The 23,666-nt window shown below is 48.0% G+C and overlaps 1 protein-coding gene across 1 annotated transcript in view; it reads right to left on the bottom strand.

The window, feature by feature from the left end:
- Positions 1-23,666, bottom strand: part of TSPAN32 (tetraspanin 32) — a 112,391-nt gene that overhangs the window by 53,185 nt on the left and 35,540 nt on the right. Inside the window, exon 4 of the mRNA XM_073574055.1 lies at positions 21,044-21,118. Within this exon, the coding sequence (XP_073430156.1) occupies positions 21,044-21,118 (75 nt within the window). The remainder of the gene's footprint in view (positions 1-21,043; positions 21,119-23,666) is intronic.

The following is a 23,666-nucleotide window of genomic DNA, read 5'->3' as shown; positions in this document are numbered from 1 at the left end:
ATATTTTCCGAGACTTTGTCGATAAATTTTTGATTATCTATCTGGACGATATTTTGATCTTCTCCAAGGATTGGGATGCTCATGTGGAACATATTCGGACTGTGTTCCGGATCTTGAGAGAGAATTCTCTGTATGTCAAAGGATCAAAATGCCTTTTTGGAGTACAGAGGATTTCTTTTTTGGGATTTATTTTGTCCCCGTCAACTATTGAAATGGACCTGGCCAAGGTACAGGCCATTTATGATTGGGTTCAGCCCACTTCTTTGAAGGCCCTCCAGAAGTTTTTGGGTTTTTGCTAATTTTTATCGGAAATTTATAGCAAAATTTTCTAGTATTGCCAAACCATTGACTGACCTGACCAGGAAGGGTGCGGATTTGTTGAATTGGTCTCCGGAGGCGGTTGCTTCCTTTCAGGAGCTGAAGCGTAGATTTACCTCCGCCCCGGTTCTGCAGCAACCTGATGTCTCACTCCCATTTCAGGTAGAGGTGGATGCTTCTGAGATTGGTGCAGGAGCAGTGTTGTCCCAAAAGGATCCGGTAACATCTAAAATGAATCCCTGTGCTTTCTTTTCCCGAAAGTTCTCTTCATCTGAACGTAACTATGATGTGGGGAATCGGGAACAGTTGGCCATGAAATGGGCATTTGAGGAGTGGAGACATTGGTTGGAGGGAGCCAAACATCAAGTTGTGGTCCTCACTGACCACAAAAATTTGATTTACCTAGAGTCGGCTAAACGCTTGAACCCTAGACAGGCTAGGTGGGCCTTGTTTTTTACACGTTTTGATTTTGTGGTCTCTTTCCTTCCTGGAACTAAGAATGTCAAGGCAGACGCCCTCTCTAGGAGTTTCTTTGCTGATTCTCCTGTGGTGACCAAGCCTGCTACCATCTTAGGCGAAGGGGTAGTTCTTTCTGCCATCTCGCCCGATTTGAGACTTGCTCTGCAAGAGTTCCCTGAGGACAAACCTGAGCGTTTCCCCAGTGGAAAGTTGTATGTTCCTGACCAGTGGAAGAAGAGAGTGATGTCTGAAGTTCATTGCTCTGCATTGGCTGGTCATCCGGGTATTTTTGGTACTAGAGATCTGGTGAGTCGCTCTTTTTGGTGGCCCACCTTGTCTAATGATGTCAGGAATTTTGTGCAGTCCTGTGGGACTTGCTCCCGGTCTAAATCTTGTTCTCGCTCTAGTGGGTTGTTGATGCCTTTGCCGGTCCCCAGGAGGCCATGGACCCATATTTCAATGGATTTCATCTCTGATATGCCGGTCTCTCAAAGAATGACTGTTATTTGGGTGATTTGTGATAGGTTCTCTAAGATGGTTCATCTTGTACCACTCCCTAAGTTGCCATCTTCCTCTGAGTTGGTGCCCCTGTTTTTGCAACAGGTGGTTCGCTTGCACGGGATTCCTGAGAACATTGTATCTGACAGAGGAGTTCAATTTGTGTCTAAATTTTGGAGGACGTTCTGTTCCAAGTTGGGAATTCAGTTGTCCTTCTCCTCTGCTTTTCACCCTCAGACCAATGGGCAGACAGAGAGAACAAACCAGACCTTGGAGTCGTATTTGAGATGTTTTATTTCCGCTGATCAGGATGATTGGGTTTCATTTTTGCCCTTGGCCGAATTTGCTTTAAATAAAAGAGCGAGTTCTGCCACTTTGATGTCACCTTTTTTTTGTAACTTTGGGTTTCATCCTCGATTTTCTTCAGGGCAGGTGGAGCCCTCTGCCTGCCCAGGTGTTGACACTGTGGTGGAGAGAATGCACCAGATCTGGGACCAAGTGGTGGATAAGTTATCTCTCTCCCAGGAAAAGGCCCAGCGGTTTTCCAATCGAAATAGGACCATTGGTCCCCAGTTTAAGATTGGTGATATGGTGTGGTTATCATCAAAGAATATTGCTATGAAGGTGGCTTCTCCTAAGTTTAAGCCTAGATTTATTGGACCTTACAAGATTTTGGAGATTATTAATCCGGTCTCTTTTCGTTTGGCTCTTCCTGTCACATTTAAGATCCATAATGTGTTCCATAAGTCCTTGTTGAAGAGGTTTGTTGAGCCAGTTGTGCCTGAGGTGGCACCTCCGGACCCTATATTGGTTGAAGGTAACTTGGAATATGAGGTAGAGAAAATTCTGGATTCCCGTCTGGCTAGACAGAGACTCCAGTATTCGGTTAAGTGGAAGTGTTATGGTCAGGAGGATAATTCCTGGGTCTCTGCCTCTGATATTCATGCCAAAAGATTGGTGCGTGCCTTTCATCGGGCTCACCCTGATCGCCCTGGTAGCGTTGTTGAGGGTTCGGTGACCCCTCCTCAAGGGGGGGTACTGTTGTGAGTTCATTTTCCCCTCCGTCACTGAGGCCTGGTGAACTCCCTATTCTAGTGAAGGAAGGTAGTGAGCCTGATTATCAGGCACCTGGGACTAATGAAGACGATTGGCTGAGTGGAGTCTCTGACTGGATTTAAGGCAGCCTACGCCCTTTCTGCCCTGCGGGTGATTTCTCTGTGGACTCTTGGACACCAGTCTGATTCCTGCTCTCCTAAAGCTAAGTTTTCTGTTTTGCCTTTTTGCATTTAAGATTTGTTTTTGTTTTTCTTGCTTTTTGGATTCTGCCACTCCCTGCTGGAGTGTGCAGTGTTCCGTGAGCTCTGTCTTCTGAAAGTACCTGAGTGCTGATTTAGTTTTTGAAGCTTAGTTGCTTCAGGGCCATTTTTTATATCAGCTTGTTGGCTTTTGTCTCTGATAGGGTTTTGGCAGATTGCAGACAGCAGCCTTCCTATCCGTTCCTATCTAGGTAGTTTTTGGGCCCCGTCTTTGCTCAGCCTGTCTTTCTGTCTGTGTAAGTGTTTTCATCTTGCTTCACCGTCATTATATGTGGGGGGCTGCCTATTGCTTTGGGGTTTGCTCTGGGGCAGTTAGATTTCCCCTTTCCTTCTTTTGGCCTATGTATCTCTCCGGCTGTGATCGAGGGGTCTAGGTCATCGTAGGAACCCCCCACGGCTACTGCTAGTTGTGTTGATAGGTTCAGGGGTCTGCAATCTGATAGTTGCCAACTTCTCTGGTTTTCTGGACTTAGCTAGCATTTCTATTTTTGCCTCCTTCAGTGACTCAATCATAACAGCCCTGGTCACAAGGACGGTGATCCCTGCAAGGCAGCTTCCCCTGGAGAGAGAGAACTGACAAGGAGTCAGTGTCTGGAGCAGGAGCTCCTGTAAGGTACCTCCACAGACTGTAGGTGCTTGTATTGTTCTATGAACATTAATGAACTGTTTGGCATGCGATCACCCACGGTCACTGGACACAAAGGTCCAGCTGTTTAGGGACTGCAAGTAAAAGCCATACCCTGTATGCTACACTGGACTTAAAGGGAATCTGTCACCCTTTTTTTGGCCTTTCACCTGCCGGTATAGACATCGGGGGCTTATCTACAGCATCCTGTAATGCTGTAGATAAGCCTCCGATGTAACCTGAAAGAGAAGAAAAACATGTTATATTATACTCACCGAGGTGGGCGGTCCGGTCCGATGGGTGTCGCCGTCCCGTCTGGCGTCTCCCTTCTTCATGCAATGACGTCCTCTTCTCCCATCCTGTAATGGCTCTGGCGCAGGCACACTGCTCTGCCCTGTTGAGGGCAGAGCAGAATTCTGCAGTGCGCAGGCGTCGGGAGAGGTTTGGCGCCTGCACACTGCAGAATTCTGCTCTGCCCTCAACAGGGCAGAGCAATGCACCTGCGCCGGAGCCATTTCAGGACAGGAGAAGAGGACGTCATCACATGAAGAAGGGAGGCGCCGGACCGGACCGCAACACCCATCGGACCGGACCGCCCACCTCGGTGAGTATAATATAACGTGTTTTTCTTATCTTTCAGGTTACATTGGAGGCTTATCTACAGCATTACAGAATGCTGTAGATAAGCCCCCGATGTCTATGCCGGCAGCTAATAGGGGAAAAAAAGGGTGACAGATTCCCTTTAAGCCTGTGAAGTGTAAGATGGCCTCCGGCATGGTTTATGACTGCACGATAAACCGCATAGACTTTTTAAGTGGAAAGTGTTCCTGCATGCCTCAATATCGCAGCCAAGTGAGTGTCCCCCAACACAGTTAGCGCTATCTTACAGCATGTGCATATAAACATTCATTCAACAGTCTATTCTAAAAAGATATGTATATACCAATGGCGCTCAAGCGTACACCCACAGAACACAAAGCAGCAAGTAATAAGACAACACACCACTCAAGTTGTCTCCATAAAATAATAATAATAAATAAACCTGATAGAAACTTGCGCTAATTAAATGTGTCTTGGTTAAATAAAGATATCTTATGAAGAAATCTATTACCTTTACTGAAGCTAAAAACTGGCGAGGCAGGGAAAAGGGTCTTCAGAATGCAGGGTGGATTTCCAGGTCCTTTCCCAATAATACTCCCCGACACAGGTATATAGTTACTGGAGCTAAAGGGTGCTACCTCCTAGCATGCCGCCGTCCCGGCAGGTGACTGGCGCGCAGCTGGAGGTGTATATCGGCAGGCTGTAAGAGTACCAGCCGCCGCTTGCAAAAGCAGGCCTGCAAGGTCCAAAAAAGCTGAAGGACCTTGCGTGACGTCACAGTCACGTGATAGATCACGTGACAGGCAAGAAAGCCCTATGGGGCGCTGATGGGGCCAGAAAGTAATGGCAAATCCTACGCGTTGCGGAATTCACTGATTCCTTCTTCAGGGATGGCCCCCTAGAGCAAGAGGAACCCTTATATAGCCTCCAGTATATAGCAATGGAGCATTATACTATGCATTAAAAGCAAATAGCTCAATCTCGCTATTTAAACCGTTTGGGATCAGAGTATTCAATTCAAATATCCATTTACTTTCCACCCTGGACATCTGATGGATAAAATTACCTTTCCTGATACTTCTTTTAACTATTTGAATCCCAGTCACTTTAGTGTCCCTTAGGGAGCTCCCATGATGTGTAAGATAATGATTAGAGAGGGGGTGACCTGTGAATTTCTTACAAATATTCCGTAAATGTTCCCCAATTCTGACATTTAAGGGACGTATCGTTCGACCTATATATAATTTATCACATGGACATGTGATACAATATATCACCCCCTTCGTGTCACAGGTGATAAAATCACGAATCTGAATCTCCATGGATTTATTTATAATAGAGAATTGTTTCTTACTGCCTAATTTTCGGCAAGATACACATTTTTTGCAGGGAAAAAAACCTTTTAATTGCTGTTGTGAATGAGAATTGGGGCCTTTTTTAGATATTGAAATAGAAGGGGCTACCAGGTTACCTAAATTATTTGCCCTTCTAAAGACAAACCTAGGGCGGGCTGGTAGAACTTCCCCTATGATTTTATCATTCTTCAAAATACCCCAGTGTTTATTTACAATTTTTCTGAGAATTTGACTATTTGAATTATACTGGGTGATGATAGGAATCTCGTCTATACTAATATTTTCTTTATTTTTTATTTTATGTCTGAGGAATTGTTCCCTTGGTATATGTCCAATATATTCCCTGGTTGCTAGCAGGGATTGGGTATCATAACCTTTTTGACAAAATTTTTTGATTAGAGTTTCAGCCTCAGTTAAATAGTCCTGTGACTTGGAACAATTTCTATGAGCCCGTATGAATTGGCTCTTTGGAATATTAAGAAGCCAACTTGGGAGATGACAGCTTTCTAGCGAAATATAATTGTTTGAATCAGTGGGTTTGTGAAATAGTTGTGTCTGAATGGTGTTGTCCTCAATAAAGATTTTTAAGTCTAAAAAGTTTATCTCCGTGAGACTAGTAGTTGCGGTAAATTTTAAAAAATAACAATTTTTATTCAATTCATCAATAAAATCTGTTAAAAGAGTAGGCCCACCAGACCAAATAAAAATAATATCATCTATGAAGCGGTGCCAGAGTACCAGATTCGCGCGCAGCCTGCCCTCGGGAAAGATGGTTTCATGTTCCCACTTGCCAACATACAAATTTGCATAACTGGGCGCGAATCTGGTACCCATAGCGGTCCCCCACTTCTGGGAGTAGTAGTTTGCTCCATAGTAAAAATAGTTGTGGGTGAGTATAAAATAAATACAATCGACAATAAAAGCAATTTGGTCGCTGGGAAAGCTTTTAGCCTCTGACATAAAGAATTCCGCAGATTTGCAACCCTTTTCATGTTCAATAACTGTGTAAAGGGAAGTTATATCTAAAGTCCCTAAGATGAAATGATCTTTCCATTCTATAGTATTTAAAACCTGTAAAACATGAGTAGTGTCCTTCAAATAGGCTGGAAGGGCAGGGACTAATTGCTGTAAATGGTAGTCCACAAACTTAGAAAGATTAGCCGTCAGGCCGCCAATAGCCGATATTATTGGTCGGCCCGGGGGTTTGATCAAACTCTTATGTATCTTTGGGATGTAATAAAAATATGGTATCCTAGGGTGAGTGGTGTTGATAAAGTCAAATTCCTCTTTCTTAATGTACCCCTTATTGAAACCACATTTGATGAGGACCTGCATTTCTGCAAGGTACCTTTCTGAAGGGTCACTGTCCCATAATTCATAGGTACGTGAATCCGATAGTATCCTCAAAGACTCTTTATTTAACCAAGACACATTTAATTAGCGCAAGTTTCTATCAGGTTTATTTATTCTAAAAAGATACCTGAAATGACTGGTATGCCTTAATTGTTCTTGTAGCAAAATGCATAGAAAGAGTAACTTGAGAATTATTTCAGCCATTCTTATTGACACGCCCACCAGGGCCGTGAGGTACTCGGAACCGGGTTGGACAGTTCTTTGTGGAAGTCATGGGTCCGTGACCGGACTCCATGGCCCTGGCTGTGCTGTAAAATGGGGAATATGTATATGGGATTTGACGTGACACCACCTGTGGTGTTCGGCAACGGATGGCCAACGCTGCTAAAGGAGACCACTGGGGCTGATGGTGGCACAGCTGGGATGGTTCTGCTCCACACAGGTGGAGCTGGGCCCCAGGGCTCCCTGTTCTGTTTATGTCAGGCTTTGTGTACCTTATGGTGCAGGACTCAGGGTGCAAGAGCTCACTGGAGGACCCAAGGGCTGTAGTTTTCTTTTCCTTTACTTGATGGTTGATAGTACAGACCGGGGCATTGGAAACAAACCGTAATGGAGAGGCGGGCAGCCTGAAAGCAATTTTAGATACATTTGGCCTGTTGCTAACTGTCTCTCTCTGTTTTAAAAACAAACCGTTGCCCTCATGGCAGGCAGCTTGAGCCTATCACAGGTGCCACTCCTTTGTGTTGGCTCCAGTATGCTGCTTAGTATTAGATCAGGCAAGGAGACCTGCAGTCCCCTGCCCTCCAGATTTAGCTGCCAGGACTTCAGGAACCACGTACTCCGTTATCCAGTTCCAAGCGCTCAGCTCTGGGGCAAATTTAATCACAGTTCCACTCCCCAGGTTCTGCTCGACTTCTCTGTTAGGCGTCGGATTCCTGGCACTGCACAGCAGGAATCCAGAGCCAGACATCCTGCGGTCTCTCATTCTCCTCCGACCGCTCAGACTCCTGCTCAGCAATCACGGCAAGCCAAGCATTCCCCTCAGACTCATTCTGTGAGCCTGGATGGTGCTGCCACCTCTGGTGCAGCAATGGTAGCGCAACCTGCTTTGCAGGGAACTGCTCCAGAGGCCAAGTCCTCGTGCCGTGCTACTGGGCATGCCCGCAACTTGTCCTCTCAGTGGAGAGCAGGGGTCACACGTGCAGGTCCTATGTCGGATCTGATTGGTCCTTCCCAAAGTACTGGAAGGTCCCGGAAGCGCATGGCTAAAAAAAGCCTGCATGGCGGCTCGGCCATGCACTAGTGTAGCATATTATTCTGTGTGTGTATGGTGATGGATGTATGGACTGGTGTCTGACTCATTATGAAACCCCTACCCTCTGATATTACGAGTGGTGACCGAGTGTGAATAGTCAGCTCCAGGGTTGTGGCAAGCTACACGCCACTTGCTCCACACCTACACTAGCGTCTGTCGGCGCCCGGTCCTCGGCGCCGACGCTTGCGGCTTCTCTCTGCCACTGCGCTGTAGTAACAGCAACTATTGGTGTTCGCGGCTGCGACGCCACACGCAGGCCTCTGTGACGCTAACAGGGCCTGTGCCTTTGCTTTAGTGTTCTCCAAGCGACTCTGTGCTTGTACGGAGTCCCCCTTAGCGTTCGAGTGACGTTAACCCGAGCGCAGTCCCGCACCTACTAGGTGCATCTGCCATTGTTCAGCAGCGGTCTTGTCACCTACCGCACGGTGGACCCCGGGCGGCGAACGCACCTACTATTATTTATATTTGGTGCGTTCCGCCGACCCTAACATTACACTAGCGCCAGGGTCTGGCTGGCAATGGCAGACGTGCAGCAGCTGCAGCGCTACATTCGGCAGCTGGAGAGCAGGTTGGTGGTTATTGAGAGCACCAACTCAGCTGCGAATGCTGCGCTAGCTGCTGCTCAGACAGTCGCTGAGGCTGTCTCACGTGCGCCAACACTTTTGCCCTTGCCGACAATGTCTCGCCTCCCGCTCCCCGATAAGTTTTTGGGTGATAGTGCCTCCTGTAGGGGATTCGTTAGTCAGTGCTCCATTCAGCTGGAGTTGCTGGCTGCACGGTTTCCTACAGAGCGGGCTAAGGTGGGATTTATTGTCTCCCTGTTGTCTGGCTGGGCATTACAGTGGGCCACGCCATTGTGGGAACGTGATGATCCCATGGTACAGGGAGCTGCTCAGTTCCTCGCGGCTCTGAAGCAAGTCTTCTTGGGACCACGGGTCACACATGATACGGCTCTCCAACTGTTATCCTTAACACAAGGGTCACTTTCGGTTAGTGTCCAGTTTCGGACACTGGCTGCCGAGTTAGAGTGGCCGGACAAAGTGTTGGTCCCGGTGTTTTGGAGAGGCCTGGCTGAGCATGTAAAAGATGCTCTAGCTACTAGGGAAATTCCCACAAGTCTGGAGGAGTTGATCGCCGTTTCCACCCGCATTGATCTCCACTTCACGGAGTGCGGGTTGGAACGAGCGCAATCCAGACGTAGGGTTAATTTGGCTCCCACCTTTACCGAGCCGCTGATATATCCCGCACAGGAGCTCCCTTCCTCTGAGCCTATGGAGGTGTCTCGCACCGCCACTAAGGCCTCTTTCACACATCAGGTTTTCGCCGTCAGGCGCAATCCGGCGCTTTTGACAGAAACCGGATCCGGCGAAATGCAATGCCGGATCCGGTTTCCCCCCCATTGACTTGCATTTGCGCCGGATCGCGCCGGATGGCCATGCGTTTCATCCGGTTTTCGCCGGATCCGGCAATGTGTCGCAATGTGTCGCGATCCGGCGTCTGGAAAAAACGTCTACTGTAACGTTTTTTGTCTCCGGCGAAAAAGCCGTACCCGCCGGATCCGGCGCGTCCGGCTTTTTCACACAATGAAAGCCTATGAGCGCCGCAATGCGCCGGATCCGGTTTTTTGGTCTGAGCATGCTCAGTAGCTCTGCCCACAGGAGATATATAAAAGCAAGACAATGGGACCCTCAGCCACACCCAACATGCCACCCAAGCCAAGAACCAGGAGCAGGAGAAGGCAGCAGACATCTGCAGCAGCAGCACCATCAGCACCACCCCAAATGGAGCAGCATGCTGAACAACGGGAGGGGAGTCCAGAAGCAGATGAGAGACGGTAATTATCAAATCCCCCATTCCTCCAAACTAGGGCCATGGAATATCAAGATATTCATTGGCCCTTTGTTTCTCTTTATTCAACAGCCGCCAAAGAGATGCAGCAGCAGCAGCAGAAATGGCATCACTGGCAGCAGCAATACCCACAGCCATGGAGTCTGGCCATCAACAGGACAGCACATCTTCTTCTGGGAGCCCTCCCTCGCATCGTCAGCGTTTGACGGTAAGTTTTTATTTCCAAAATCCATCATCTCTGTAATATATGTCTATTCATTGCCTTTTATTTCAAAACAGGAATCACAAGATGAAGAGGAGCTCCCAGAAGAAGAAGGAAGGGGTGGACAGACACCTGGAGTGGGCTCACAATTGGTAAGTTTTTTGCATCAAACGCAGAAACACAACATCACACTACACACAACACATAGAAAACAATGTTCTGCAGACCACACACAGCAAACAAATGCCTACATCCAAAGACATAACATTTTTTGTTTTCTTCTCTAGTCTTCCCAATCTGGTGCTCGGCCAAGAGGTCCTCGCAGTGCCTCCCAGGGTAGTCGGCGACAGCAACGCGGCGGTCACCAGCGTGTAAGTATAAATATTTTTGCTTTGTTTTTTTGCACTTTTTATTTAATTTCTTTTGTGGAGGCTAATTATGTTATTTTTGTCTTTTTCTTTAACAGCCTTCACAGCATGCTCCCGACTCTGACGGTGAGGATGGAGGGATTGATGTGGACCGCCTCATCGATCTCGTCAGAGAAAGGGAGCCGCTCTGGAATATGGCTGACCGCCGCCACGCTGACCTGATCGTTACCCGACGACTCTGGGAGGAAATCTGTTCTCTCCTTGTGGGCCGCTGGGAGGACCTCGAAGCTCGGGCCCAGATTAAAGAGCGTAAGTATATACAGTACCGGTTGCTTGATGTAAACCAGTGTTTCCCGAACTCCAGTCCTCGTGGTCCCCACGGATCATGTGTTCAGGATTTCTATTTACTATGGAAATCCTGAAAACATGACCCCTGGGGACCATGAGGACTGGAGTTTGTGAAACACTGATGTTGTATACTAACCACTCCTTTCTCGTTTCAGGGAACAGAATTGTGAATCGGTGGCGGTCTGTGAGGGATCGTTTCAAGAAGGAGTTCAATAAAGAGATGCGGGCCCCGAGTGGATCTGGAGGACGCAGGAGCAAGTACAAGTACGCACAAGCCCTGTCGTTCCTCCGGGAAACAATGCTCACCAGAAGGTAAATATTACACACCACATGTGAAAAAAATGTTAGATGTAACTTTTTTTTTTCAGCCAGGGCCATACCATGTCAGTATTTTAATTGTTTTTTTTTCTCTTTATTACACAGCACGGTGAGCAGCACTCGGGAGCCGGCACGATTGGACCCTTCTGAGGCGATCCCTGAGGAGACCGGCACCGAGGGACACCGACCGCCCCGGTACATCTGCACCTTCCCAGCCTTCCCACACATTCGACCCATCTGTCCCATCCACCAGCACAGGAGCATCGTGGCCGCCTACATTACATGAAGCTGCTGGTGAGGAGATCGCTTTCCCTTTACCCCACCCTTCTGCCCCTGCCACCTCTAGTACACCTGCGGGTACTGGGCGGCAGCGGCAGAGGGGTCAGGAAAAGAGTTATGCGCAAGAGTTCTTGCATCTGAATGCATCTTTCCAGAACTGTCTCAAAGTCTTGTCAGAGCAAATCTCCGCAGGCTTTCAGCAGATCAACTCCAGCATTCTGGAGGTGAAGACACTTCTGCAAACCATGCATTCAGAAGCAAGATCTTCGCCAAACCACACCTTTTTCAGGTCTGTTGTGGAGCGCATGGCAACACTATCTCCTACCCAGCAGATGCATGTAATGCATTCGTGCCACGGTACTCTACAGCAGGTTACCTCCCAACCTCCACCTCCCACCACTGTAGTTCCTCCACCTGCACCCCCTCCAGCCACTTTCCATCCTCCCCCTCCTATTACATCTGCACCCCCTCCAGCCACTTTCCATCCTCCCCCTCCTATTACATCTGCACCCCCTCCAGCCACTTTCCATCCTCCCCCTCCTATTACATACCAGCAACCTCACCAGTACCAGACATCTCCCCACTTCCAGCAACCTGCCCCGTACCAAACTCCTTCCCCGTACCAAACTCCTTCCCCGTACCAAACTCCTTCCCCATACAACTTTCCATCAACATCATCTGCTCCTACAGTCCCTGCCCAACCCTCCACTCCACCGCCCACCACCTCTTCTGCCTCCCACATGTCCACCCATTCTGTAGCTTTTTCCACACCTTCACCTCTAACTGTTCCTTCCCCACCACGATCCCAGTCCTCTCTCCACACACCCAGTGTCGAAGTGTCCCGCAGCCCCTCCAGCAGTATTTCCACCCCACAGTACACAGATTTGTAATGTTTTTTTTGTAATAAAAATGCCCATTGGGTTTAAAACCTTTATTAAAAAAGTTTTTTGCACTTTAAAAACAAAAAAAAAAAAAAAATTTAAATAAAAGTTAAATTATCGTTTCACAATGGTTGTCTGTCATTTCTTTCTGCGGCGAACTATGTTTTAAAAAAAGGTTAAATACAGGGTATTTCAAAGGTAAAAAGGTATTCAAAACCAGGTATATAACTGTGGGTAAATTTTAGCTTTTTGCCACAGTTGTGTTCCTGGTTGTGTTTGAAGCAAAGTATTTCACCTAAAAAGTTGTGTTTATTGTTGGTGATTTCCTACCAATGTACACAACTTTTGTTAAAAGGTGAAATACTTTGCATAAAACACAACCAGGTACACACCTGTGGCCTAAAGGTAAAAATAGTAAGACCATGACAAGATAGCCAACTTTGGTTGGCAAAGGTATATACTGTTGGTCCAGAAGGTACACAAGTTTAGGGCACAAATCTTTCACACTCTGTCATCCCAGTGTACTCTGCCTTGAGGTGACATAAAGTATAGTGGAAAATTGTCCCTGAAACCGTCACAGAACTTCTAGTGGTAATATTTCCAATGACAACATCCATCTTCGCCAGTAACTTGCTCTTCTCTCCAACCTGCACTTTCTTCTCTACAACCTGTCAAAGAAGGGCTGTAGGAACATGCTATATCTAGTTTTCCAGTAGCCAATCCCGTTCGGAAGGCCACAAGGGTCAATTTTAAAAACCGGATCCGGCGTAATCCGTCGAAAAACGGATAGAAAAACGGATAGAAAAACGGATGAACCGGATGAGACGGATCCGGTTTTGTCTGTCAAGAACAAGACGGATCCGGCAGAAAACCGGATCCGGCACTTCAGGTTTTACAAAACATTTGCCGGATCCGGCATTCCGGCACGACGCCGGATCGCGCCTGACGCCGAAAACCTGATGTGTGAAAGTAGCCTAAGTCGCGTCCGATGCGAAGCTCTGTGCGCTGTTATCAGTGCCGACAGTTTGGCCACTCGGCTGGCACATGCCCTCAGCGGCCGAAAAGACGACCACGTTCAGTGGCCGTAGGTGGTGGTCAATCCAAGGTGGGACCCTTTTCACCCAAACCGGTGTTCCGAGGTACGTTAGATAGTGGGTCCTCCACCTGGGAGGCACAGGTCACCCTGGATTCCGGGGCCGAGGGGAACTTTATGTCCTCCACTTTTGCCCAGAGACACGCTATCCCTCTGGTGTTACTCTCTCAACCTCTGACCATTAGGGTGGTAAATGGGGCACCGTTACCGTCTCAGGTGACCCATCAGACAGCCCCACTCGGACTCTCTATTTCTCCCTCACATCAGGAGACTCTGTCCCTGCTTATTATGCCCAATGGCATCGATCAGGTGCTCCTCGGAGTTCCCTGGCTTCGTTGCCACTCCCCTCATATTGACTGGGCTTCGGGGAGGATACTGGGCTGGGGCAAGGACTGTGAGGGAAGGTGCCTGAGGGGCAGCATTCAGGTGGCTTCCACTGAAGTGCCTGTGGGTCTCTCCGTGCTCCCCAAACCCTACCACCAGTACGCGGACGTCTTCTCTAAGAAGTCTGCGGAGACGCTCTCGCCGCACCGTTCCTGTGATTGCCCGATTGATCTCCTGCCAGGCACAGAGCCTCCCCGAGGCTGTGTTTACCCCTTATCACTCCCTGAGATGGAGGCTATGTCCCAATATATCCGGGAGAACCTGGCTAGGGGTTTCATCAGAAAATCTGTGTCACCGGCTGGTGCAGGGTTCTTCTTCGTACAGAAGAAGAACGGAGAGTTACGCCCCTGCATTGACTACCGAGGTCTCAATACTATCACGGTTAAAAACAAATACCCCCTACCGTTGATCTCGGAGTTATTTGATAGGTTGCGGGGTGCCCCGATCTTTACTAAATTAGATCTGCGGGGTGTTTACAACCTGATCCGCATTCGCGAAGGAGACGAATGGAAGACAGCTTTTAATACCTGGTTATGCCCTTTGGCCTTTGTAATGCGCCAGCTGTCTTCCAAGATTTTGTCAACGACATCTTCCGCGACATGCTCTCTACCTCGGTGGTGGTCTATCTGGATGACATACTCATCTTTTCGCCAGATTTGACCACCCACCGGAGAGACGTCTGCAGGGTCTTTGACCGTCTGCGGGCGAACTCGCTATTTGCCAAGCTGGAGAAGTGCCAGTTTGAGCAGGAGTCTTGCCGTTCCTGGGCTATATCATCTCGGCCCAGGGGCTGGCCATGGATCCTGCCAAACTACAAGCGGTAATGGACTGGCAGGAACCCCATTCCCTCAAAGCGGTGCAGCGCTTTTTGGGGTTCGTGAATTACTACTGCCAGTTCATACCACACTTTTCCACACTGGTGGCTCCTTTGGTTGCTCTCACCAAGAAAGGAGCTAACCCCAATGCTTGGTCAGAACATGTCTCCAAGGCCTTCTCGGCTATAAAATCACATTTTGCTGGCGCTCCCATATTACATCTTCCCGATGTGGATAATCCGTTTATCCTTGAGGTAGACGCTTCTTCCGTCGGTGCAGGAGCAGTCCTTTATCAAAAGGATGCTCAAGGTCGGAAGCATCCCTGCTTCTTCTATTCCAAGACCTTCTCACCGGTGGAGAAAAATTACTCCATCGGCGACAGGGAGCTGCTAGCCATGAAGTTGGCTTTTTCTGAGTGGAGACATCTCCTGGAGGGAGCCCGGTTTCCCTTTCAGGTATATACGGACCATAAAAACCTGGTCTATCTACAGACGGCCCAACGCCTGAATTCCCGTCAGGCCAGGTGGTCGCTCTTCTTTTCCCGATTCCGCTTCACCCTCCACTACCTCTCTGGAGAGAAGAACGTCCATGCGGATGCTCTCTCACGTTCAGTGGTCTCAGCGGAAGAAGGAGAAGCTGAGCCTCGGTTAATTCTCCCGCCGGAGAGTTTTACGACCGTGGCTCCAGTTGCTCTCGAGTCGGTACCACTGGGCAAGACCTTGGTGCCTCCTCAGCTATGGCCGGAGGTCCTCGCCTGGGCACATGCCTCCAGGGTGGGTGGCCATTTTGGTAATAAACGGACCGCCGAACTCCTGGCAAGGTCATATTGGTGGCCACATATAGCTCGAGATGTCAAGGAATACGTGCAAGCATGTGTTTCGTGTGCTCGGAACAGACCCTCTAGACAGAGGCCGGCGGGGCTGCTGTTTCCCCTGCCAGTGGCGGATAGACCTTGGGAGACGGTTGGCATGGATTTCATAGTTGGCCTGCCCAAGTCTGGTGGCAGTACGGTCATCTGGGTGGTCACCGACCATTTTTCCAAAATGGTGCATCTGGTGCCACTAGCACGCCTGCCTTCCGCTCGAGGTCTGGCCACCTTGTTCATTAAGCACGTATTCTGTTTACATGGCATGCCGGACAAAATCGTGAGTGACCGCAGTCCCCAGTTTGCGTCTTGGTTTTGAAGGGAGCTCTGCAGTTTACTCAGCATCGAGCTAAATCTATCCTCCGCTTACCATCCCGAGACGAATGGCTTGGTCGAGAGAGCCAATCAGACCTTGGTCACCTATTTACGGCATTTTGTCTCTGCCAGGCAGGATGACTGGGCATCCTTGCTACCTTGGGCTGAATTTACCCTAAACAATGCGGTGGCTGATTCCACTGGTCAGACGCCCTTTCTCCTAAACTATGGTCAACATCCACGCGTCCCTGTCCTGATGCCAGTGTCCTCCACCGACTCCAGGGTGGCAGACTGGGCAGTGGAGGCCCGGGACATTTGGGATCGCACTCAGGATGCTATCCGGGCATCTAAAGAAAGGATGAGGGCGTCCGCCGACATGCATCGGCGGCCCGCGCCAAGCTTCTCCCCTGGCGACATGGTATGGCTCTCCACCCGAAACATTAAACTGCGGGTCGAGTCTCCCAAGTTTGCACCGCGATACATTGGACCATTCAAGGTCCTCGAGCGACTTAGCTCGGTAGTCTACCGCCTGGCTCTTCCTCCACATTTGGCCATTTCGGACGTGTTCCATGTGTCCCTCCACAAACCAGTTCACATGGTCCGGTTTTCTGAGCCATCTGCCGGGTCGTCAGACTTATCGTCTGATGAGTTTGAGGTTAACGCCATCGTGGGGCGCAGGTTTGTCCGTGGCAAAAAATTTTATTTGGTGGACTGGAAGGGTCATGGGCCCGAGGCTCGGACCCGGTGGAAAACATTCATGCACCGCTCATGATCGCAGCGAGGCTCAGAGGGGGGGGGGGGGCTAGGAGGGGGGGTAATGTTAGGCGTCGGATTCCTGGCACTGCACAGCAGGAATCTAGAGCCAGACATCCCGCGGTCTCTCATTCTCCTCCGACCGCTCAGACTCCTGCTCAGCAATCACGGCGAGCCAGGCATTCCCCTCAGACTCGTTCTGTGAGCCTGGATGTTGCTGCCACCTCTGGTGCACCAATGGTAGCGCAACCTGCTTTGCAGGGAACTGCTCCAGAGGCTATGTCCTCGTGCCGTGCTACTGGGCATGCCCGCAACTTGTCCTCTCAGTGGAGAGCAGGGGTCACATGTGCAGGTCCTATGTCGGATCTGATTGGTCCTTCCCAAAGTACTGGAAGGTCCCGGAAGCGCATGGCTATAAAAAGCCCGCATGGCGGCTCGGCCATGCGCTAGTGTAGCATATTATTCTGTGTGTGTATGGTGATGGATGTATGGACTGGTGTCTGACTCATTATGAAACCCCTACCCTCTGATATTACGAGTGGTGACCGAGTGTGAATAGTCAGCTCCAGGGTTGTGGCAAGCTACACGCCACTTGCTCCACACCTACACTAGCGTCTGTCGGCGCCCGGTCCTCGGCGCCGATGCTTGCGGCTTCTCTCTGCCGCTGCGCTGTAGTAACAACAACTATTGGTGTTCGCGGCTGCGACGCCACACGCAGGCCTCTGTGACGCTAACAGGGCCTGTGCCTTTGCTTTAGTGTTCTCCAAGCGACTCTGTGTTTTGTACGGAGTCGCCCTTAGTGTTCGGGTGACGTTAACCCGAGCGCAGTCCCGCACCTACTAGGTGCATCTGCCATTGTTCAGCAGCGGTCTTGTCACCTACCGCACGGTGGACCCCGGGCGGCGAACGCACCTACTATTATTTATATTTGGTGCGTTCCGCCGACCCTAACATTCTCTCCTAACGACACCTGGTAAGGGCAAAAGGACTCCTGGGGTGCCACATTTTTTTTGTTAATGTCAGAAGAAATGTACTCTAATAATGCTGTATCGATAACAATGAGATACAACGTAATGCTGTGGTTTTCAGAGAAGACTTATTTATTCATAAAAGACTAAATACTAGAGTGGGGTCCAGGAGACGTAGGGAACAAGAACCCAATTACCATCCTGTATACAAGAGATAAAGAAGGCCTGAGACATTTGTGTCCAGTACTGGATTTGTTGGTTTTGAAATCAAGATACAATGAACAATGACCCATATTTTTCAAAAATAGTGTAATTTGTTCCAAATCTTAAAATAGGTAAAAACAACTCTTTATTAAGTATTATAGACTTCCTAGTTTTGGGTTTAATAGCCTTGGATCACTGTTTCAAATATTACATATTTTCTACAGAGAATCCGCACCTTTTGTCAGAAAACGCAGGGCAAAACGCTTGCGGATTTCATCCGGAATTGATGCAGATTTCTTGTGGATTTTAATGCGCTTTTGCTGTGTGGATTTGTTAGGTGGTACTGGGAATGGATCCGGTCTGTGAACTTTCTCCCTTGTGGAGAGAGAGAGATAGAGAGAATATATATGTGCCAGACTGAAAATGCTGCTGCGGATCCGCAAAAGAATTGACATGCTGAGGAAAAAAAAACTATGCAAATCTGCGCGGATTTTTATGCAGCATGTGCACAGCAATTCTTAATTTACCATTGACTAACATTGGCTGTGCACTATACTGCGGATTTGATGCAATTCCGCGATTCCAAAAACGCAGCGGATCCGCATCAAAATTTGCAATGCGTGCACATACTGTAGCCTAAAGTCGCACCTATGGTATCCAATTCTGTAACCGTTCTGTCAGTATGAGAACCTGTCGGAGCCTGCTCCAACATCCGAATCCAGCCCTGTATGTGACTCCGTGTCAGTATCTGTTCTGTTTGAGGATCCAGAACCTGTGCTGTCTGAACAGCTGAACAGAGTCCATATTCTGTCTTGCCATGTTACTCCGCATCCAGTCTGTGTCAGTGTACTTGTGGGTCGCCCTCCCAGGGCTGTGGGGTACTCAGTATCAGGCCGGTCTCTCAGAGGGGAATGTCACAGCAGCGGTGACCCGGTCCGTGGCCCTGGGCGCCCATGTAAAACGGATGAAGTGATGGAATAAAGTTTATGAGTGGATGATTCGTGACGCCACCTGTGGTGTTCGGCAATGAGGGTGTTAAGCCGACGCTGCAGACAGATCCTCTGGGACAGATGGTGGGGTGCAGCAATGATGGTGTAGCCCTCCACAGGCAGGGCTGTAGTCCCAGGGCAGAGTAGATGAAGAGGGTAGGTGTTGAGGAAGAGAGTGTAGTGTTTGGCACAGAGATGTAGCAGTGCTGGAGAGGTTGCAGGAAGAAGGCAAGGACCCAACAGGGTGCAGTTTTATTTACCTTTACTTTGCTTGGCAAATGCAGTCCAGTGTCCAGATTACAGATGGCACAGGAGCTGGCTAGCCTGGAAGCAACTTAGGAATCTTTCTATGCAGATGGGTTGTGTAGTCTCCTTCCTAGCGCTTATTTTTAGGTACTTGCAGTACTGTTACTCTTGTGGCGCCCCCAGGAGTATGGTCGCCACAGTGGCATTGCCTTCCTCCTGGGAGGGTGATGTCAGGCTTGGAAGCAATGAAGGGTCTCTCTAGCAGTTAACCATAACATGCAACACAGTTCCCACTCCGAGCCAGCAGAGGGAGCTCTGAACCAGAATTGGGAGAGGAGTGCTCTCTGAGGGCCAGGAAGGGAAATTAGTCAGTTCTGTGAGGAGGGTGAAGTGTGTAGACGTGGAGAGAGAAGCTGAGGGACTGAGCAGAGTTGAGAGCTCGTTCCCAGCTGGAGCGCATGATCTGGAGCCTGGTCTCCACGGTTGTATGGATACTAATGGTCCTGCAACAGAAACCAGAGGAATAGGAAGCTGTAAATGCTCTATTCCCATCTAAGACTCGGAGGCACAACAGCAACGGGTGAGCCAAAGGAGATAGAAGACTACAGCTGTCTGCCATACAAGGTAGATTCAAAACGGAAGAAGAAAGAGGAATGTCAGGGTAACACAGTACTGCATGTACCTCAAGTAAGCGCTAGGAAGGAGACTACACAACCTATCTGCATAGAGAGATTCCTCAGTTGCTTCCAGGCTAATCAGCTCCTGTGCCATCTGTAATCTGGACCCTGGACTTCACTTACAAAGTAAAGGTAAATAAACTACATTCTGCTGTGTCCTTGCCTTCTTTCTGCAACTTCTCCAGCACTGCTACATCTCTGTGCCAGACACTGCACCCTCTTCCTCAACACTGATCTACACTGCCCTGGGACTACAGCCCTGCCTGTGGAGGGCTACACCACCATTGCTGCACCACACCATCTGTCCCAGAGGATCTGTCTGCAGCGTGGGCTTAACACCTCCCTTGCCAAATACCACAGGTGGCGTCACGAATCACTCATAAACTTTGTTCCACCACTCTACCCCTTTTACATGGGCGCCCAGGGCCACGGACTGGGTCACCGCTGCTGTGACATTCCCCTCTGAGAGACCGGCCCGGTACAGAGTACCCCACAGCCCTGGGAGGGTGACCCACACTGAAGTTCCACTTGCTTATTCTCCTTAGAACTCCCTCGTATGGCAGACAGCTGTAGCCTTTCTCTTCTGGCTCACACGTCGCTGTTGTGCCTCCGAGTCTTATGTGGGAATAGAGCATTTACAGCTTGCTATTCCTCCGGTTTCTGTTACAGGACCATCAGTGTCCATACAGCCTTGGATACCGGGCTCCAAATCATGCGCTATAGCTGGGAATGAGCCTGAACTCTTTGCTCAATCCCCCAGCTCTTCTCCTCACGTCCACACATGTTGCCCTCCTCACACAAACTCCTTATTTCCCCTTCCCGGCCGTCAGAGAGCAGCTCTTCCCTAAGTTTTGGGTTCAAAGCTCCCTCTGCTAGCCTGGAGTGGGATCTGTGTTGTGTGTTGTGATTAACCTGAGAGAGAGATCCTTCATTGCTTCCAAGCATGACATTACACTCCCTAGGAGGAAGGCAATGCCTTTGTGGTGACCATATTCCTGGGGGCGCCACACTTGACCCTCGGAGTCAGCAGCTGCAGAACCGGGGACTGCCTAGTAGTGGTACCTTGCAGCTACCTGCAGCTCAAGCCTGACTCCACCATCTGAAGCTCCAGTGAAACCAGGTAGCCGCTTAACTACACCCTTTCCTAGGTAGGCCCGGTTCTGTGGCCCAGTGGGTCCACAAACTATGTGCGTCACCTGGAAATGTGACATTTCTATGAACAGTAACCTTCTTTTTATGAATAGTACTCTGTTTTCTATGCCCAGTACCCCGCTTTGTATGCCCAGTACCCCGCTTTGTATGCCCAATACTTCCCATTTGAAGTACACACCATATTTTCTTTCACCACCCATTACAATGCAAAAGAAACCAGTCTAGACGGACCCTTTCCCTCCAGGGGCATCTTCAAACACGCTGCTATTATTATGATGTATATGTGAGTGCTGGATTTGGTAACTTCTGATGCTCGGTGCCAGTTTTGCCCTGGCTCAGAACATGACCAGAATATATGGCTTTTATGTTAAGCATTCAGCTCTTACACTGCGTGCATCTAGATACATTTCACTAACTCATTTCAGATTGTGTTAGAAGAATATCTGTTCGGTTTTACATCCCATGCACCATAAGTGCGGAGTCACAGTGAGCAGCTTACCTGATTCTGACAATCTTGTGTCCAAGTCAGTCCCGCCATGAGAACACAGAACAGGAAGCCAAACCCAATGAAAGCCTGCAGGATAGGAAACAGTCCTTGAAGAAATGATCTAAAAATAACCATTTTTGATTCACTTTATGTTTCAAGTTTTCCCCATACTGAGAACGGAGGCAGCTCATGTTCTGTATGATTAAATAACGTCAGGCCGGAGCGCTCCATGGCCGGCATATAAGCGTAGAAAAACGCGGGGAGAGCACTCTGCTCCCTATCAAATTACAGCCAAAAGAGCTCGGCTAATATTGTCTGCAATGTTCATATAGTGTGACACCAATCTTGTCCTGCAGTGTGCGCCTCGATAGTGTTAATAATTTCATAGCCAAAATTTAACGATGAGCCAACGTGCTCGGAGAGCGTATTATCTGAGCACACTCGGGTGTTATCCAAGTATCTTGGGCGTGCTCATATATTATGTTCTAGTTCCCATGGCTGCATGATTTGAGGCTGTTAGGCAATCCCCACGTGTTCAGGCTGTCTATTTGTTAGGGAATCCCTGCATGTGTTGAGGCTTTCTAACAGCCGCAAACCATGCAGCCGCGGGGACTAGAACATAATATATGAGAACGCCCAACATACTCAGATAACACCCGGGTTTGCTCAGATAATAATAACCATCATTCACAATATACTGCATGCCAATCAGCCAATTAGCCATAACATAAAATTGCATTAAATTTAGAAACATTTTTAGGCCAAGTCAATGCAATGTCATATTCCTCAAGCTATTGCTGAACAAATTTCACAATGTGGTATTGTACATTATCCACTACCATTAAAGAGCCATAGAGGCGTGTTTCTTGCTTTTTAGAATGGTCTGCCATGTTGTACACTTTCAGCTAATCATGTTGATTTTTGTTAAGTGTAGACTTCTTTTGCCTTGATATCCAGATAGTTACCGTATCTCGAATATTTTTTTGATATATTGTTAAGATTCAAGGTTATATTGACTGCTGCAATTGGTTGTGGCAGCCAGTGGTTTCCTTTTTGTTATTGTGTAGTTGGCAGTGACCGCACAAGGGTATATATATATATATATATATATATATATATATATATATATATGTATTCCATAAGTTATAATACCATACAATCACTGTGAGTTCCCCAATGACCGGCCTACTAGAGGAAGAAGACGCAGCCTTATCCATCACTGGTCAATGGGGTGGATGGCTCCTTCTCGAGTCGGTTTTATTCCATTTGGCGTTCTTTCTTGGCTTTTCGCTCAGACACAACTTGCTTGGCCTGTGGCTTGGCTTGATGCTCAGCAAGCTCTCGAAATTCGCCAATTAGACCACGTGCACACCTTGAGTATTTGGTCAGTTTTTCTTGGAAGCCAGGATTGGGTAAAAAATGCAGACGGGTTGATTTGTGTTTCTTTTACACTTTCCCTTGGTTGTTCCACTATTGGTTTTGACTTACAAATACTGATGTAAAAAGACAAAAATTGAACATGTGAACGTGGCCTAATAAGTGATGTTTTTTGTTTTTACTTTGCATTTGCACGTTATGAAATTAAAACATTGATTTCTTTGTTTTATAATCTTGTGAAACTCAATAAAGTTTGGAGAACCCTTTATGCTTACATTATTTTCCTATTTCCATCACATCAACTTCAAGTACTGCTTGCTGCTTTGGAGCTGGAAGTGCCGCCTTATCTCTTGGGTCCCTGTGAGGCTGCATGAGCTTGTCCAATAGTACGCCCACACCACATACCAATAAATGTTGGCAACCATACAAAAGTTAATTAATGTAATACACGTCACCTATCAAAGGTTTTAATGTTATGGCTGATTAGTGCTTATGTGCCTTGTAAAGTATATATGTAAATATTACTTAGTGAAGCAAGACCTATAGTCTTCTTGCAGTCGACAGTGAATTACATAACATTGTTCCTTATTATTTTGGGCTTTCCCCTTATGATACATGTGCAGGTAAAGTTGTATATGCTGACACCTAGTGTTTATTGCAAGTGTTGCAAGTTGGCTCAGCTACAAATATAAAAAATATAAAAGGCTCTAAACTACACCAAGTTGACATATTATAATAATCAAGCTTGTAGAATTCACGGGAGAGTTTTTTTGCATTTAATTTGCCAGCACAGTTAGATAAAATAGGCTTTACTTAAAAAAAAAAAAATCCAAAAGACATCAAAAAGTATATTCATCAGGTCTGTATGTTACTTTTTTGTTTTTTAGTTTTTGCCTCTTTCTATCTCCTGTAGAGCATAAGAGCCTGCTATAAGCCCATTCTGTACCTCTGTACCAATTTTATACTGACAGATTATAATTCCTGGAGTACCAGCATTTCTCCAAAGTAGTGGGCAGTCATAGAATCATAGAATCATAGAATCATAGAATCGTAGAGTTGGAAGGGACCTCCTGGGCCATCTGGTCCAACCCCCTGCTCAAAGCAGGATTCGCTAAATCATCCCAGTCAGATGTCTGTCCAGCCTCTGTTTGAAGACTTCCATTGAAGGAGAACTCACCACTTCTCGTGGCAGCCTGTTCCACTCATTGATCACTCTAACTGTCAAAAAGTTTTTTCTAATATCTAATCTGTGTCTCTT

Source organism: Dendrobates tinctorius, unplaced genomic scaffold (genome assembly GCF_039654945.1).
Source record: "Dendrobates tinctorius isolate UK_male_01 unplaced genomic scaffold, ASM3965494v1 ptg000037l, whole genome shotgun sequence".
Taxonomy (NCBI): domain Eukaryota; kingdom Metazoa; phylum Chordata; class Amphibia; order Anura; family Dendrobatidae; genus Dendrobates; species Dendrobates tinctorius.
The sequence above is the reverse complement of the archived record's forward strand: the minus strand, read 5'-3'. Positions and strand labels throughout refer to the sequence as shown.